The sequence below is a fragment of the Hypomesus transpacificus genome, unplaced genomic scaffold (genome assembly GCF_021917145.1).
Source record: "Hypomesus transpacificus isolate Combined female unplaced genomic scaffold, fHypTra1 scaffold_149, whole genome shotgun sequence".
Classification (NCBI taxonomy): Eukaryota; Metazoa; Chordata; class Actinopteri; order Osmeriformes; family Osmeridae; genus Hypomesus; species Hypomesus transpacificus.
The window spans coordinates 94,102-112,483 of NW_025813718.1; the positions used below are offsets into that span (position 1 = coordinate 94,102).

The 18,382-nt window shown below is 45.2% G+C and overlaps 2 protein-coding genes across 4 annotated transcripts; one reads left to right on the top strand and one right to left on the bottom strand.

Moving 5' to 3' along the window:
- Positions 1-906: 906 nt before the first annotated feature.
- Positions 907-3,331, bottom strand: dctn3 (dynactin 3 (p22)). Its single transcript, XM_047051341.1, has 7 exons — positions 2,997-3,331; positions 2,680-2,764; positions 2,456-2,542; positions 2,190-2,273; positions 1,940-1,998; positions 1,742-1,801; positions 907-1,498 (listed from the first exon to the last, which is right to left on the bottom strand). The coding sequence occupies exons 1-7, from the start codon at positions 3,096-3,098 to the stop codon at positions 1,412-1,414; spliced, it is 564 nt and encodes a 187-aa protein (XP_046907297.1). The 5' UTR covers positions 3,099-3,331; the 3' UTR covers positions 907-1,411.
- Positions 3,332-3,432: 101 nt separating this feature from the next.
- atg5 (ATG5 autophagy related 5 homolog (S. cerevisiae)) lies at positions 3,433-15,706 on the top strand. 3 transcript variants are annotated; one of them, XM_047051339.1, is made up of 8 exons: positions 3,433-3,490; positions 4,162-4,319; positions 4,469-4,596; positions 5,024-5,102; positions 5,234-5,396; positions 6,840-6,934; positions 10,844-10,961; positions 15,388-15,706. In XM_047051339.1, exons 2-8 carry the CDS (start codon positions 4,212-4,214, stop codon positions 15,522-15,524), a joined length of 828 nt encoding a protein of 275 aa, XP_046907295.1. In that variant the 5' UTR covers positions 3,433-3,490; positions 4,162-4,211; the 3' UTR covers positions 15,525-15,706. The 3 variants fall into 3 exon arrangements, with proteins under 3 accessions (XP_046907295.1, XP_046907294.1, XP_046907296.1); XM_047051338.1 differs by having other exon boundaries at positions 4,166-4,319; XM_047051340.1 differs by lacking the exon at positions 15,388-15,706 and adding an exon at positions 13,724-13,801 and having other exon boundaries at positions 4,166-4,319.
- The last annotated feature ends 2,676 nt before the right edge of the window (positions 15,707-18,382 follow it).

The following is an 18,382-nucleotide window of genomic DNA, read 5'->3' on the forward strand; positions in this document are numbered from 1 at the left end:
CCAGAGAGGTTCACCAAGTACAGTCAGGTGCTGTGTAGAGGCTCTGTCTGGACACCTTTACTGGGAGGTGGAGAGGAGAATGTGTTGCCATAGCAGTCTCATATAAAGACATCAGCAGAAGAGACAACAACTCTTACTTAGGTTGTAATGACAAATCCTGGATGTTAGTGTGCTCTAGTGGAAGTTACAGTTTCACACATAACGGTGTTTATACTGCAGTATCAGGCCCTCAGTCCTCCAGAGTAGGAGTCTACCTGGATTGTCTTTCTACAGTGTCGTCTCTGAGACAGTGACCCTCATCCACAGAGTCCAGACCACCTTCACCCAGACACTTTGTCCTGGGTTTTTTTGGGGTCGCCATAATACCAGTGCAGAGATGATGAAGCTGTAGTAGAGGGTCTTATAGAGGTGTGATACCTTCATACTATCATATAGAACCCTGTCATTGTTTTAGTTGGTTTATAATCATTGTTCTTTTGTTGTATAATTACTGCTCTTTCACCTTGATGATTGTATATGATAATTTAGTCTTGGCGAATGTGTGAGACTTGATTGCCCTGACATGTATGATGGACCACATCCATGTGCCTCATCAAGACAGACGGATTTAGCCTGAATACGTTTGATAGGGAAGAAAGCTGGTTGGAGATTAAACAGATACACCATTGTGATTGAAATATGTTACAGTTTTGTAGCTGTCCTTTTGCACGGGTACTTGGTCACACATGCTTCACAAATCAGCATCTAAGAAACCAAGCTTTGAACATGTACACCAAACATAAATGCAGATATATGTGTATGCGAGATGCTCACATAATCCTGCTCAACACATTCAACATTGAATATTAACTTCTTAAACGCTTTTTTGTCTAATAAAAATTATTATAACAAAACAATGGAAAACAGTTCAATTAAGTAATTTCTTTATTGCAGTGATTTTACATTTTGCAGACATGCATTTATAAAAACCATTTTAAACCAGAACTTTGAGGGAAGGAGTAAGGCTAGTGTGATTATTAGTCTAATCCTCATGACATTCAGACTGAACATCCAAACAGACGGAGGGGGGGGGGGAGGAGGAGGTCTTGTGACTGCTTGCAGAAGAATATCAGGGGAGGAATGTCAGAGTCACAAAGCAAAGAAAAACGATCCAAGTGCATTTAACAGTAAATAAATATGATGTCTCATAGGGTAAAACAAACCACAATGAACAAGAGCATGATGACCCTCACCACAGATGTCAAATAAATGTAGCTACTCATACCTCAAAAGGTGAATCTTAGGATAAGGTGCAGAGTATTCTGATCTCAGATCTGAGGCTAGGTATCACCTTTTACCAAACAAGCCAGATGTAGGACACCTAAATGACAGCATCATGCCATCCCCTTCATCTTCTTAACCATCATGGTCATTACTCCACTTGCCGGATGCCTTTGGCCTCCTCCACTTTCCTCAGGCTCTCGTCCCATTGGGTGAACTGCTTCGACAACAGGAACATCTGCAAATGGAGTCAAAGTTCATAAAGGTCAGCGTGGGACATGTTTGGCACTAGCATGTACACTCTACAAGTTATCTAGAGCAGTGACTAGAAGGCCACTCCAGTCAGTTAAAAAACAACATACTTTGTTGGATATGTCATGACAGTTTGGTCAATGTGTGACTATTATGTATTGACAGTTGACATTTATAACATATCACTTTTTTTAATAATCAGGCTTTAAATCTAAAGAAAGAAGCATACCATTTTATTGTACTCCTCAAACAGTTTCTTGACCTCCAAGGACTGGGCTTCAGTTTGATCCTTTGTAAAACAGAAAGTCAAGAAGGTATTGCATAGACTCTTAGTTTAGAATATGGTCATTCTTAGTTTCAATGTGTATGTAAGCAGACATGTGATGTGCTTTGAAAACAGTGTTTAATGTGTGTGTGTGTTTCATACCTGCTCTTTGATGTGAATCTGAGACAGACGCTGCAACTTGGTGGCATGCTCTGGTACATCTGCGGACAAGCCAGCCCCCCCAAAAAAGATTCTGCTCAATGGACATATAAATACGTGCCTTATGTCTGCCATCCACAACAATAGAGAATATTGTTTTGAACACCTGTGTATCAAACTAGCTGAAGAAGAATAAAAAGTATAGCAATAATGTTATATGGTAAATGGTTACACGCAAGTATGTGCTACTGACCTCTGATGTAGTTGCTGTCCAATAGAGGCTGGAGATTGCTGACCTGCTCCAGAAGGGCAGCCTGGGAAACCAGGAAGTCTTCCTCTGTAGGCACAAACAATGACATTTGTGAAAAAGATGTCTACAGATGTGTCTACTTCTACACATACGGTATCTTCACTGGACAACAAATGCACAACAAACGTTAGCCAGTTGGAGAGCCAAATTACATCACTATATATGTATATTTATAAACAGACACACATTTTAGACTACTTGCTTCTTACCAGCCAGTATGAATTCGAGTTTCATCGCATCAGGAACTGTGATATGGTCAGTAAACTGGGGGTCAAGATATTTCAGCAGGTCCTCAACTGCATGGAGAAGAGTAACAGGGTTTCGACATGATATAATACAGCAACACTACTAGTACGTACTTTAAATTAACAATTGTCCAGTTAGTTGTGCAGTTCACCAACACCACCAAACTAAAAGACCGCAGATGACTTACTCTTCTTGTGCAGGATTTTAACCCGTTCTCTCTTGTTAGCAGTGTTACCCAAGGCAGCTTGAATTCTGGTGAGGGATTCAGCGCACTAGGGAATAAATCAAGACATTAACAACCTTGGCGTACGAATAAGAATATATAATTTGAATCACATTTCAGTGACATTAAACCACTGGTGCTTCTTTTTACAGTATTATGTCGCAACACAATAAAGGGACATCTACGATTTGAAAGCAATCCCAATGTGATGCAAGCTGCTAACAACTAGCTAACGATGTAAAAGGGCGTTCACACAATTTCAATCGAGTATTTGGACCAACCTTGACGGGTTTCCCTCCCCTACTTTTTCTTTCACCGTATATGCGATTTTCCATCGCTTGTAGACGCATCTCCAGGTTATCAATTTCAATTGTTTTGTCCATTTTGTACACAGTTACCTTGTTAGCTTCTAATCCTATCTCCAAAACAAGACTGAACGAAGATTTGGAATGACGTAGAAAACTAGCGTCGCATAATGTACGTTACGCCGTTATGTCGAAATGACTTTAAAATTTAGATTCATCAAACTTTGTACAGAAAGTACAAAGTTTACGTAGAAAAAAATACTTTTTATATTATTATTTTTTATAATAACGCATTGGCCAACGTTACGGCCTGTGATCATTGCAGTACACATTAACATGCACTAGATGTCACCACTGCTGGAGACACATGACAGCGAAAGAAGGAAATAGTCTTGTATGTGTTCCTTGACAGGCGAATGTGACAGTCCCAACCAAAACGGCCTGGACCAAACAGCAGTCGCATCAGAACAGTAAGATATAACCCATATTTGTCCCATTTTCTAGATATAAATAGTAATCCATAGCATTACAAACGTTTGAAATAAGAAGTTGCGAGGGTTCTCTGCCAGTAAGCCCATATTTATCCTCCTGATTTAATGTATTGAGCTACCTAGATAGCTGTTTAGCTATGTATGCTAACTCACTGCTCAATGCTACTAACTCACTGAGCAAAGCTATCAGTCATCACGCAGTTGTGAGTGGGCTACAGTGTGTTGCCATTCTTGCATTTTGCATGCTGTTTGTTTAAGATTAAACACCCAATAAATCAGTAGTATGTGGGAATAACACATCAGTGTCGTGGATGTTTATTGCCTATATTTGACTTTACACTTACATTTAGTCATTTAGCAGACGCTATTATCCAGAGCGACTTACAGTAAGTACAGGGACATTCCCCTGAGGCAAGTAGAGTGAAGTGCCTTGCCCAAGGACACAACATAATATTGCACGGCCAGGAATCGAACCGACAACCTTCTGACTAATATCCCAATTCCCTAACCGCTCAGCCATCTGACTTGTTAGCTATTTAAACTTGTCATTAAAGACATGCAGCGATGTCACTTTGCTGTTTTGTTTTGCTGAACGTCTGAAACGTGCAAACAAATGATAGACAATGCGATCAATTTATCTTTGTCGTAAGACAGGTTGTACAACAGACATTCTTTATGTGCCTCTGGGAGCGACTTCAGAATGGCAGATGACAAGGATGTGCTGCGAGATGTTTGGTTTGGTCGGATTCCTACCTGCTTCACCTTGCATCAGGATGAGGTCACCGAGAGAGAGCCTGAACCGTTCTATGTAAGTACTACTGCGTTGTGGTAAAACGTTAGTGCACACATACATCGCAATGTTTGTATGACTGAGCACACCGAAAAACCTAATACCAAACACATTCTAATACCATATACAGTACTCTTGTTGTTGTTTTTTGTCCCTGCTGTCTTCAGCTCCTGTTGCCCAGAGTGAGCTACCTCACATTGGTCACTGACAAGGTGAAGAAGCACTTCCTGAAAGTGTTGAAGGCAGAGGATTTGGAGGAGATGTGGTTTGAATATGAAGGAACACCACTCAAATGGTGGGTGGGGGAAGATGTGTTCATGTGTGCCTTATTATTGTGTGCACTTCCATATTTTCATCTCTCTTTACTTTTGTGTTCCCTTTAAATTAACTGTGAATGTGTCTGTATGTCTGGCATCAACATAACTATCAAACAGGTCACATAATTAGTGAGGGTGTGTAGATTGTTTAGTATGCCATAGAAGCATGTGCCATAGTAATGTAACCCCAGTGAAGAGAGTTGAGACAAACTACAATGCAGTCCCTGACTCATCAACTCTTTCTGATAAAAACAAGCCACAATGTTATGTAGTTACAAATTTCAGCCACAGCATAGCAGCATAACCTAGAACAGCAAAATGAGTAGCTGGGGGCAGTTGTGACATGTCAAATTGCCAAATGAAATGCTAGCTTACACAATGTTGCCATGTTTGACCTTAACCCAGGCACTATCCCATTGGTGTTCTGTTTGACCTCCATGCATCGAACACAGCACTACCCTGGAGCATCACTCTGCATTTTAAGGTAAGGCAGAAAATTAATGTTACGGGTTGAGAACTGCAGCATGACAGGAGTAGAGTACAGTAAATATCCAATCATAGTGCAAAGACTTTTGTCAGCGATCAAAAATGATTCTTTTGTGTGTCCTGTGGTAGAACTTTCCGGAACGTGACCTTCTCCACTGCCTATCCAACTCTGTGATCGAGGCCCACTTCATGTCCAGCATCAAGGAGGCCGACGCACTCAAACACAAGAGCCAGGTCATTAACGACATGCAGAAGAAGGACCACAAACAGCTGTGGATGGGCCTGCAGAATGGTGAGCAGATTATTAAGTTATTTGCAATGATTGGCTCAGTGTACAAAGCGTAGGAAAACAATAAAAAGGAAATAATGGAAATGGAAAATGGAGTAGAGCACATGCTTACACACACTCGGGTAATCAGCTTGGATGAGAAACCTCTAGAGTCTGTATGGTGAAAAGTCAGATTGGTGAAAACATCCATAGCGTTAGATCTGGTGTTAGTTGGAACACAAACACGACAACACAATAAAATACACACTTCCAACTGCTAAGATAAGTGACAGCCATCAACGCGAGGATGACAGGATATAAATATATACTTTTACCAGTAAGGAAGGGAGTCTGACTGTCACTACAATGCTTTAAGTTGCACGTTTACGCTCCCACAACTCTACTTCCTAACAGCCACAGAAACCCAGCCCACCCCAGCACTCTCTTCTGCCCACCCATGTGATCAACAGAGAGGGGATTTGCTCTTGAAACTGAGAGTAGTTTTAGCTTTGAGCTCAGTGGGGCATACCATAGATGTGAAAGTGGGGTGGGTGGTATGAAATGAAGGTAGGTATGTGTTTGTGTCGGGGGGGTTCAGACAAAATATTTTCTTCTCTGTGATATTTTCTTCAGCTAAATCAACCTGGTTTACAAGAAACATGATCAGGTGTTTGTGAGAGTCCACACAGTTGGGATGGAAAACTAAAAAGCACACTGTTCTTAACAATATGAATCTTTGGTTCCATCTCCTCTTCCACCAATATATAGTCATCTTTATATAGTCCTCTTTATCTTTAAGCATGCATTTATACAGAATACAGATGCATTCCGCCTCGGTGATCCACAGGTTAATGAAGCACTAGCGATCTGTACCGTATGATCTGATGTGGGATCTGTGCGAAAACATACATGTTTATGATGTGGGTTAGAAACTCACTTGGTATAGAAAACATCGGTAAATGATCACAGTTGAAAGGGTTAAACTCATGCCTGTTTCTCTCAGCTGCTTGTGACAGTTTGACTTTTTCACTTTCCCCAAAACCAAAAGATCATTTACTTTGGTTTCCATACCCAAAGTAGACTACAAAACAATGAGAGAAAGGTAAAAAAAAAAAGATGTTGATAAGATGTTGATATGTGAAAGTGAGAGAAGTGGAGTTTGAAACAAACATTTGCCTCCCAGCTTCCAGATATTGTGTTTATTTCCCCAGTGAACGCCTTTAGTGCTCTGACTTTTACATGTTGTCAATTCACAGCTTTGAAAAGACACAAAGGACTTCATTGTCCAGAATTAAATAGTACAATGTGTTTTGGACTTCAAAGCATTTGCCAGATTTGTTCCACATTGGACCTGTGCCTCAAATGACTTCATATGACTATGTGACCATGTGGTTGTGTTCCTCAGATAAGTTTGACTAGTTCTGGGCCTCACATGACTTCATATGACCATGTGGTTGCGTTCCTCAGATAAGTTTGACCAGTTCTGGGCCATGAACCGTAAGCTGATGGAGTATCCCACAGACGAAGGCGGATTCCGTTACATCCCGTTCAGAATATACCTGGTAATGTCCAGTTGGTTCTATGACCTCACAACATGAACACACTAGGGTACCACTGCTGTATGACATCATAACATGAACACACTGGGGTATCACTGCTGTATGACAGCACAACTTTAACACACTGGTATATCACTGCAGTATGACATCAAAACATGAAAACACTGGGGTATCACTGCTGTATGACATCACAACTTTAACACATTGGGGTGTCACTGCTGTATGACATCACAACTTTAACACACTGGTATCACTGCTGTATGACATCACAATTTAAACAAATGGTGGCATCACCGCCGTATGACAACACAACTTAACACACTGTGGTATCACTGTCATATGACAACACAACTTAACACACTGTGGTATCACTGTCATATGACAACACAACTTAACACACTGTGGTATCACTGTCATATGACAACACAACTGAACACACTGTGGTATCACTGTCATATGACAACACAACTTAACACACTGTGGTATCACTGTCATATGACAACACAACTTAACACACTGTGGTATCACTGTCATATGACAACACAACTTAACACACTGTGGTATCACTGTCATATGACAACACAACTTAACACACTGTGGTATCACCGCTGTATGACATCACACCACTAGTATGTGGTAATTGCTGGGAAAGTAAACTCACAGTCCCACTTCAGAGTTCTTGAAAAATTTGAGTTTAGCGCATTGTCATGTTGCAAAAACTATTTTGTTATGGTAAATCGTTTTTGTGGGAAATGATCAGGCATTACTTCGACAGTACTCTTTGACAAAAGTTATGAACGTGGCAGGAAGTGTCGTTTTTGAGAACTAGTTTTTTTTTCCGAATACAAAAACATTCAAACATTTAAACTGTTGAACATTTGATTAGCAAAACACACACACAATTAATACACATGTGACAAATGTGTCTCATGCATCGTGAACATGTGTTTTTACCTCAAATGTTCACTATGATGTCTGGACTAAATTGTGATATGTACACTAGGTGGCAGTACACACCATGAGTAATGCTGGTGTGGTCAAATGGCAACATTATCTGCTCTGTTTAAAAATCATTACTTTCTTTTATGGCGCTATAGCTTACAACAACCCTAACCCTTTCTTGGAAAGTAACCCACTCACGAACACGGTCAAAACAACTATTAAGACTACTGCTTTTAAATATCAACTTTAAACCTAAAAAAACATGCTAACATATATTTTGTAATACATTTGCTGTTAAAGTTAAATGCTGTTATTTGTATTGTTAGTTAAGCTTTGAGATAGTCTATTTGATAATCACTTATGCAGCTATATAAATCGATCGATGATTACTTGATCATGATAGCCTATTATAGTCAACCTTTCATTGTTTAAGTGGTTTGTAATGAGCCTTGAACGTATTTGGCACGGCTGTCCTGTCCTGCACCATGCAACGTACGGATTTGGGTGACATTTCCTGAAAAGGATTCAAAGGGTAAATTACTGTCCAGCCTTATTTGGTCAGGACTGGCGTTGATCTGGACTCGTCGATTTACAGAGACAAGCATCATGCCGAACAGCACGCGTGCATGAAGCGCCATTGATGGTCGTCTGTTCTATACCGATAGTCCTTAAAGACATTTCATTGAGTGAACTGCAGTCAAGTGTAGTGTAGCCTGCCTGCCTGGTTGAATGTGTTGTCTAGGGCAACTTTTGCCTGGGTGCTAACACCCCTCTCTCTCCAGAAACGAATAAACGAATTAGGACCTGTTGGGGCTAGTTAGAAATGTCCCTAAATGCTCGAGTTGTCTAAAATGCAGAAGCCTATGTTTTCTTCACCAGGGGAAACACTTTCCACAGCGAGCTAAATGATAATCAACCAAAATAAGTAAAATATTAAAGACAAATAAAAAGATTTGTCCAAAAATATAGTTTACTCTTCAATTAGAAACAGCCTACAATAACGCAGACACAAGTGTAAATTAAAGTCAGTGGTTCCAAAACCGCAGACGCTCCATGCGCAACAGGAATCCTTGTGTCTAGACAGAAATTTGGGCCGCTGTAAGAATGGAGGACGGACCAAGCTGTCCGGGTCCGGATACCGAAGTCGCCAGTGATGACTGTATTTCAGTCTAGATGCCCCCCTCCGAAGACAGATGGCTGTCTTTAGTGTAAATAACATGTGCTGCTTTTGATGCAGACAGGATTAATGACAACATTGACTCTAAATAACAGAGCGCTTACTTCCGCTTAGGGTGCGCTGTTATCGGGGTGTGTAAGCCCTAACTTACCAAACACAGTAAAAGAGGGAGGAGAGCGAGAGAGAGAGAGAGAGAAAGAGAAGAGAGAGAGACATTGTGCGCGCCTGCGATTTAAATTATCCGTTGAACGCCCTGTTAACTGCGCGGATCAATCTAGTATGGCCTCTGGTTTCCAGTTCCAAAAATGACAGGACTGCGTGATTTAAAGTGCCCGAGGTAGAGTCATCTGGAAAGTGAAAACGATGTTGCCTGTTGCTAGACCGGTTACATTCAAACATGACAGGCCTGCTTCTGGCTAAAGCTTAATGCAGTTCTTCTGGTGTTGAAGAAGCTCATTTCATTTTGGCATTCTAGGAATATAAATGCAATTTGAAGAAGACAAGGTTACCAACGGTGCTAAAACATATTTTTTCATAAGTCACATGTGCCATGAATGATATAGGTGGGCCTTCTGTGAAATGTGATAGGTCTAAAACTTGGGCTACAGGTGGCATCGAATTATGTGAACCAAGTCAACGTGCATTTCAAGGCCCCCAAAAATGTAATTTGAATTTGCCAAATTTGCACAGTGGAAAAAAGATCCCTCACCTTAGGTCTTACTTGGAAATTCGTTGGCCGATTGATTGACGTGCGCCTCAGCTCTACAGTTTTACTTAGGCGGATTGAATCCACACGGGCAATTAAGTCTGAGCCGCCCTACGTGCTGAAGGAGAGCGAGGCTCTTTTCACCTGACCCCTCAACGTCGTAATGCTAATGACGGCCCCCACTCAGTGTTACCATGTGGTGCTCTGCCAACTTGGGTGTCAGGCAAACTGAAAAGAAAGTGTCGCCGTCCAAGAGTATCGCGCTTCTCTCCTTGGATCAGTGGCCCCCTCTTTGTATGGTACCTGTATCAATTATTAACGGCGGTTTTAAATATGCAACGAAGTAGCTGTCACTTATCGCACTCTCTCCGCTCCGGCTTTCTAGATAATCCCGCACGAAACCCGCGCTTCCTGGGAGTGAGTCACTCTTTCTGGTAATCGGAGAACGATCTTTGCGCCTTTTGAGCCACCTTCCCTACCTGGCGCACGACGGTTTTAGTTACAGCTCCGTTACTCGAGCTATCTCGTCGCCGGTTTCCTTTTCACAGGACCATGATTAGTTCCTATTATATGTCAGACTCGCCATTTGTCACCTCGAAGGCTAGGGGTTTTGTATCTCGCTGTACTGATCTATTTATGATGACTTGTGCCAACGGTGACGGTGAAGCCTGGAGCTATCAAACACGCTGCTCTAGTGCTCAAGTTTAAAAGCTCCATCCATTGAAACCCCACATTTATTAGGCATAATAAAATGAATCTGACATTGGCCCAATAAAGGAGAGGGAAAGTAGTTGGCCCTTCTACTCTGCCAACAGATACATTATAGGCTTACAGGCATCAAACATGGGTCAAGAGGTTAACGTTTTTTCTCTCATATTTCTGGCCAATCATGAAAATCCTCCATATTGCAATCCAGACACTATTCATCACGTTTCACCCCCTTTGGCAGCATGCTACTTTACCTGTGTTGACACTTGAGTATTATCCTCACACAAAACCTCTCACTTTTCCCTCATACTAACCTGAAAATAGGATCCAGACTTTTTGTAATTGTTCTAACATGTTTGTGTGTTCTGCTTCTGTGTAGACAATGAGTGACAGACCATTCATTCAGAAGCTGTTTCGCCCTGTTTCACCTGATGGCCACACACACACGCTGGGGGATCTGCTGAAGGGGGTGTATCCCACAGCCATATCTCACGATGGTACGTACACACACACACACACACACTCACACATTCACACACTGCTACTGTCATGACACCGCCATTACCGCATTCACCATCCAATCCCATACTTTTTAACCTAATTTTCCATGAATTACTAAGGAAGGGTACACACACCGAGTTGTGATTGAACATGCGAGAATGCATCCTCAAAGGGGTCCTCTGTTCCCTTCAGGATGTCTGCGAAGAAAAGACACCTTTCAGGTTATTGTATTTACACAGGTCGAGGAGGAATGTGGAAGATTGCCTTTCTGAGATAAAAGTGGAGAAGGGTGGAGAGAACGTAGGCCGAGTGACTGAGGGGAGGAGAGAATGGAAGAAAGAAGGGGGGAGGGAGCCAGCCTAAACAGGTAGCGTCTGGCAGGGGCGGCGGGGGGTGGGGGGGGGGGGTGATGTAGAGGAAGCAGATAAGATGACAATGGACCTGAGGAACAGACCGCCCGCAGGATCCCCACCTGCATGGCTGAACTCTTAATCTCTCTCTCTCTCTCTCTCTCTCTCTCTCTCTCTCTCTCTCTCTCTCTCTCTCGCTCTCTCGCTCTCTCTCTCTCTCTCCTCTCTCTCTCTCTTCTCTCTCTCTCTCTCTCTCTCTCTCTCTCTCTCTCTCTCTCTCTCTCTCTCTCTCTCTCTCTCCCCTTCTCTGGTCTGTAACACCACCTTTCATTCACTTCTCTCCTCCACCACCTCTCCATCTCCCTCCATGTCCTCGCTGTCGTGTCCTCTCCCTGCATCTCTCTCTCTCCTCTCCTCTCCTCTCTCTCTCTCTCTCTCTCTCTCTCTCTCTCTCTCTCTCTCTCCTCTCTCTCTCTCCTCTCTCTCCCTCTCTCTCTCTCTCTCTCTCTCTCTCTCTCTCTCTCTCTCTCTCTCTCTCTCTCTCTCTGTCCCTTCTCACCCTTGCTGTTGTCCGCCACATTCCCCCCCCCCCCCCACAGCGTACCATGTTTTGGGGAGCAGGGCCGCACGATGAAGGCGAAAGTGCCGCTTTGTCTCCGGTCGTTTGTTTGGTTTCCCTCTCTTCCTCGCGTGGTAGATGAGAGTCCGCGATAGGGGCGGGGATTATGGCGGCGTGTTGTGGATTAGCGGCGGTCGAGGTCTATTGAAGCGCCATGATGGTAGCATTGTTTCCCGGCAGAGTTGTCAGCCCCCCCCCCCCCTCGCATCGTGGACCCATCGGACAAGAATGCTCCCCATACTTCCCCCTGTGATGCTTCACAAGATCAAAGACCAGTTCTCTTGAAACGGACTCCTCCAGTTTTGTCTAGCGGCACATAAATGACCCCTCGAGGAATCGTGTGAACCTCCAAACTCGAGCTCTCATCGAAGCAAGCAAGAGTTGCTCGAGAAGGGGATTCCCCTGCTCGACGAATGGACAACTCTTCAAATGAGTCGTGCAAGTATCGGGTCTGAGTTGCGCTCGGGGCCCACGTTGGAAGCCGGGCGTCAACATGTTATTGTGATTAGCGGTCAGCTGTGACGTCTACCGAAGCCCCCGGTGCGCTTTTTTGTTTGGTCCCAGGTGTGTGCGTGTGTGTCGGACATGGTACGTCTGTGTCTGTTCAGGGAGAAACACGGCCAGGGGTGACGGACCCTGGAATGACGCAGGCCTCGTAGGGGTGGATTCCTGCTCTCCAGAACGCTTGTTTTGGAAACGCGAGTTTGTTTCTCAATCCGGGGAGCCTTCCGCAAATTTCCCCCCTCGCAGGGTCCTCTTTCGGTTGCGGATTGGTTGAAGGAAACCAGGTTTCTTGGTGGTATTTAAAATGAATAGTAAAGGCAGAAATCCCCCTGAGAGACAGACCCACGTATCATCCCCCCCCCCCCCCCCTGTTATAACCTATTCATGGTACGGCCCACGGAGTTGAAGAAAACCTAGGGCTGCTTCGCCCACGCCGTACACCCCTCTCTGCTCATCAAACAGGCTGGGGGTGGCCAGAGTTTCTGTGGTGGCTTTGAATGGAGGGCCGTGGGTGTTGGGGTGTGTGAGGTGTTGCTTGATGTGGAATCGAGAAGGGTTAATGACAGATTTCCAGTAAGGGGTATTTTTCATGTTTGTGTTTTTAATATGTGTTGCCCAAAGACTGCTCGAAAACAAAATCACAAACGTTTACACGTAGAAGTCTTGGAGCTAAACTGGTCTTCTTACCTGCGAAATGTGTTGAAAGTTATTGGCGATACAGATTAGTTGTGAGCCTGTGGTATGTGTCTGTGTGCTGGTTTGCTAGTCCAATACAACAGTCTGGCTGTTGGCTGGTGGGACCCTGTTAAATAAGGGTTGGGTATGCCTAAGTGACAAGACATCCTGCTAATGGTGGAAGACTCAGCCACAGGGGGATGTGGGCGGGTGTCTGTGTGTGTGTCTGTGTGTGTGTGTGTGTCCATGCAAACAATGATTGGGATTTTTGCCCATGTTTGTTGTTTGCAGATGTCTCATGGAAATGATTTGGGACATGTGTATATATATCATTTGGGGGTTTATTTTGAAATTGTGTTGGTTTGCATGGCAGGGATTAGAACTGTGTTTCAGCTGGGAAAACACCTCTATAAGTCTGCCATTCCTCTCTCTCTTTCCTCATCCCCTCCCTTCCTCTCTTTTTTTCCCTTCTTTTCATTCTCGCTCTCTCTCTCTCTCATGATCCGCTCGCTCTCTGTCTCTCTCACTCTCTGTCTCTCTCTCTTTTCACTCTCTGTCTCGCGGTGTAAATCCTTCCATTATGACATCTTTTCACAACCCTTCAAACCAGCTCCACAGATGAATCACCTGGGCCTCCATCCCTAGTCTGACCAAACAGCAACATACGAGAGTCCCCCCCCCCCCCCCCCCCCCCCACCTCTCAACAACAACGTTCTACTGTGTTAGAACTGTACGAGCGCACGCGCTGAAAGATAGTATTTGTATCCGCTGGATGAAAATGTCCTTGCTGTCATAATGAGAGCTGTGCTGTGATGGGGCTGTCCCACCCCGCCTCTCTCTTTCTCCTCCCACCCACGCCCGCCTCCTCCCTCGGCCCTGACAGGGCGGAGACTTCGAGGAACCCTCCGCCCAGCTGGTCTGCATGGAAGGGAAGGGAGAGAGTGAAGAAGTGTGGTCACAATATGAATTGCGTCGTATCAGTAGATCATTATAGCTGCACTGTGGATGCATGTCTGTGTTGGCACACATTGGAGCAGTTTAATAGTTTATTTATAGCATAACAGCATGGCAGAAATAGGCTTAAATGGTGTGCAAAATATATACACACACATGTATATATGCATGAAGTACATACAGGCACACGTGTATATTAGTTTAAAAGACCAACATAATAAATATATATATATATATATATATATATATATATATTTACACACAAACACTGATGTAATATGTGTATATATGTAATAATATATGTATGCATGTATGTACTTGTACATACAGTATTACAGGTGTTTATATTTGAAAGGAAAGGTTGCTCACAAGGAGTCCTGAAGTCACAAACGTCTGGTTTGGAGATGCTAGACAGTTTGTAGCTACCGGGTGTGGCACCCTCCCGTCTCTGGAACCGAGGATGTCAGTTCAAACGGTAGTTCTGATATTACGTGTCGGCTGCAAGCATAGGTCTTCGTTTGCTCAATTGGGATAAAACGGTCAGTCTGTCTGTCAGTGAGTGTCATTTCTCAAACCGACAGTAACCGCTCCCACTCAGAGCCCTTTGACCTCTGGGGTTGTGGCATTTTGCCACGTCATATCAGAGAGGTTCAGACACTCAGACACCAGTATAATGCTTACACATGGGACCTCACCATTGAAACAACGAAACGTTATTTTTTTTATAATAACACACACACAGAGTTACGACCCTCTCCCAACACACACGAGATACAGCCACTTCAGTTCTGCTCCTTAGTGGAAGAAGTAATAAAGTAGTTCACACTACTAAAGGGTGTTGCTCAAATTCACACTACTCAGCAAACAGATGCAGACATCCTCGCTGAGAGTGTCATCAGTCATCGTCCGTTGACCCCTGTGTCTCTCTGACCCCTGGGGCCGCTGAGGGGTCAGACCTGATCACTGTGATTGATCGATCTGTCTGTCGCAAGCCCCACAGGCCTCGGTCAGGCCGGGGTGAGAAGGCCGATTTAAACACACGCCCCGGCAGTTACCTAACAGTAACACACACAGACGGGAATGAACTCTGTCGTTAAGCACGCCCACCTAAACCCCCACACACGCACACACACACACGCACACACACACACACAATGAGTCTATGAATATTAGACGGAAGTACTGAAATGAATAACTTTATCGTGCAAAACTGTACAGATATGAGCTGTTATGTAGTGCTCCAACCTTTCTCTTTCTTCTCCTCTACTCTCTCTCTCTCTCTCTCTCTCTCTCTCTCTCCCTCTCCCCCCCTCTCTGCAGACGAGCCCAAGCGGTATCAGGTGGTGGTCCACGGCATCGAGCCCCTGCTGGAGACCCCGTTGCAGTGGCTGAGCGAACACCTCAGCCACCCGGACAACTTCCTCCACATCTGCGTCATCCCCGCACCCAGCGACTGAGAGCCCGCCAACAGGCCGGCCATCCCCCACCAGCCCCCCATCCCACGCCCACCCCCACCCTGGGCCCCGGGAAGGGGAGGATCTACAAATGAACTCTTTTGGAGCGAGAGAAGGGGGGGCTGGAGGGTGGGGTGGGGTTTGGGTGGGGGGCTGCAGAGGGCAGATCATGTAAGCGGGGGGGGGGGGGGGGGGGGGGGTCGCGCAAAGATGTGCGTGACCTCATCAACATGCGACATTGAGGTCTCGGCGCGGAGTCTCGACCAAATGAAAGGAGGACCGGTCGAGAGAGAATCTTTCTCCCCCTCTTTTCCTCTCTCTTCTTCCTTTCTTAGTTTTGGGGGACGGGGGAGGACTCACTCTCCTGAATGGAGAAGAAGACCCTAACAGACGAGAGAGAGGGGAGTGGGGTGGACTCTGCTAGGCTCACTTCTCCTTTCCTCCGTGTTAGACAGATGAGGCCTGCAGGCTCTCGCGGCCACCTGGGTCATGTGCAGAAACGGCGGACATGCATTGAAAACCCCCCCCCGCGGAGTTTACACGCGTGCGTACGTGCAGCAGCAGTAGTGCAAACCATGATTTCACTTCCCCAACCCTATCAATGTTACCTTGCCTTTTTTTAAATCTGTCTATCTCTGTCTCTTTATCTCTGTCTCTCTTGTCATTTACTGCCAATACTCTCTCATCTGTTTTCTAATGGCCTGTTAGCAGTCCTCCTGCTGCTAATGAGGCCCCTAAACTCACCATCTCCTCTCTGCCAAGCCCTGGGGCGGGATGTGTGTGTGTGTACGTGCATGTGGATGTTCAGTCATTAGAGACATCATTTATAGACCCCCTGAGGGGCATGAAGGGGGGCTTACGAAGGTGTGAAAAGTTCGAATGGAATCTTGTCTGTCTGTTCTTCTCATACCAGGAGCCAGGCCTGTAATTTGGAGTTGTGTGTGTGTGTGTGTGTGTGTGTGTGTGTGTGTGTGTGTGTGTGTAGGCATGCTGGTGTTAAAGACCTGGGAGGGAGGGACGGTCGTGGTTACATCACGCATCATCCCAGCCCTACGCAGACTTCCTGGTGTCTGACACGCCCCTTTTCCCCCAGCGCCGAGGATGATAGGATGGCGGCTTTACGATGTTGAGTCAGTGCTCGGTTCCATGCGGAGGTATTGCAGTAGGTGCGTGCGTGTGTCAGTATACTCGCATGCCAGACATGAGCTGTTGAACTCCGGAGTGGTTCACTCCCGTTCGCCGCCTTTCTGACACAGCCCGTTTTGATGGGAATTCCCAACTGTCTGTTTGGAACCCATCTCTGGTTTCGCAGAGCATACTGTATGGATGTGTCAGAGCGCGCATAGTCCTTAGATCTCCCGTTACATTTCTCTTACAGTTCATGGCTCACGGGGGGGGGGGGGGGGGGGGGTCGTAAAGCTCGTCGTATTTTGGGTCGTAAAGCTCAGGGCTTTGCACGTCCCTTGGCACGGTTTCTCGCCCGCTCGATCTCTGTCTTGCTGTGACCTCATTGGGGTCAGTTTGTGCACCGGTCACCAGCCTGGCGTTCTCTTCACCCAGGTCAGCAGTGTTGTTGCTATGGTTGTCCAGTGGGTTCGTCCCCGCTGGTCATCCAGCAGCATCTTCTTGACCCCCTGTCGGGGCTAAGGTGGTGACCAGAGGTCATAGGTCAGCTGGTCACTTAGCATGCCACGGGGTACGACCTATACCTTGGTGTGAGGATAATTGGTTGGGTCCCGCCATCCCCAGGAAGTGTATTACAACAACAACAAACTTACCGACATAGTGATTTGTACTGAATTCTGCGAAACCACACACCTAACCATTACCCAATTGGCACTGGCCCCCAAAACTCTCACAGTTCCCTGAAGCTATACAAAACCCCCCTATTCCTAGTCATTGCCTGCCAGATTCCACCAAACCACGCTCACAGAGGCAGTCTCTCTGACACACTCACACATTTGTTTGCGTTTAACACGTTAAGGGGGGGGGGGGGGGAGAGCAGTCACAGACCATCAGACACCAGATGATGCCAGATCCCACGTGAGAATGATTAGCGATTTAGAGGAATCTATGAGTTGTATTCCCCTCATTCCTCGCCCATCGCCCCAGGGAGGTGGAGAAGGAGGGAGGCAGAGGGAAGGGAGGGTGTGCAGAAAAGAGGGATGCAGAGCAAAGGAGAAGAGAGAGAGAGAGAGACTTTTTCTCCCAAAGAAAGCCGCTGGGGGTCAAATTCTGTTCTCCTCACTTAACGTCTACATCTGGAAGCTTGTTTACAAATGATGCAGTTTCCATCTTCGACAAACAAACACACACACCCACGCCAGCGCTCGTTTCCCTGCTGTGACGGAAAGGGATGACGAGGCTCAAGTGTTGCTGTGTTATGGTCTCCCTTAGCAACGAGACGAAGAAGCCATCGCACACACACACTATCCTTTATCTATGTATACATTTTTGGGGAATTCCCATTATGTAGTTCTTCTTTTTTCCACCTGCCCTTCCTCGTTTCTCCTGGCTCGTGTCGTCATGCTGAGGAGGACAGCAAACCAGGAGCACTTCTGTCATATGGATGTGACCGCGTCCTCCCTAGCGCTCTCTGCCAACCAGGCAAACACAAATGTGCTTCCCCCCCTGTTTCATATTTTGATCTTGAATTCTCGAAATGAACTATATTTTGTGGCTTGCTTTTTCTGTATTTTGCTACTTACTGTAATTATGACTGCACAAAGCTATGGACGTTTTGTTTTTGTGTGACATTAACATTGAATAAAAAAATAAAATAATCTGAAAATGTTTTATAGTTGCTGGCTGTTGTTGGGCTTGGCACAACCATGCTGTCACTAGAAATATCAACAAGAAAT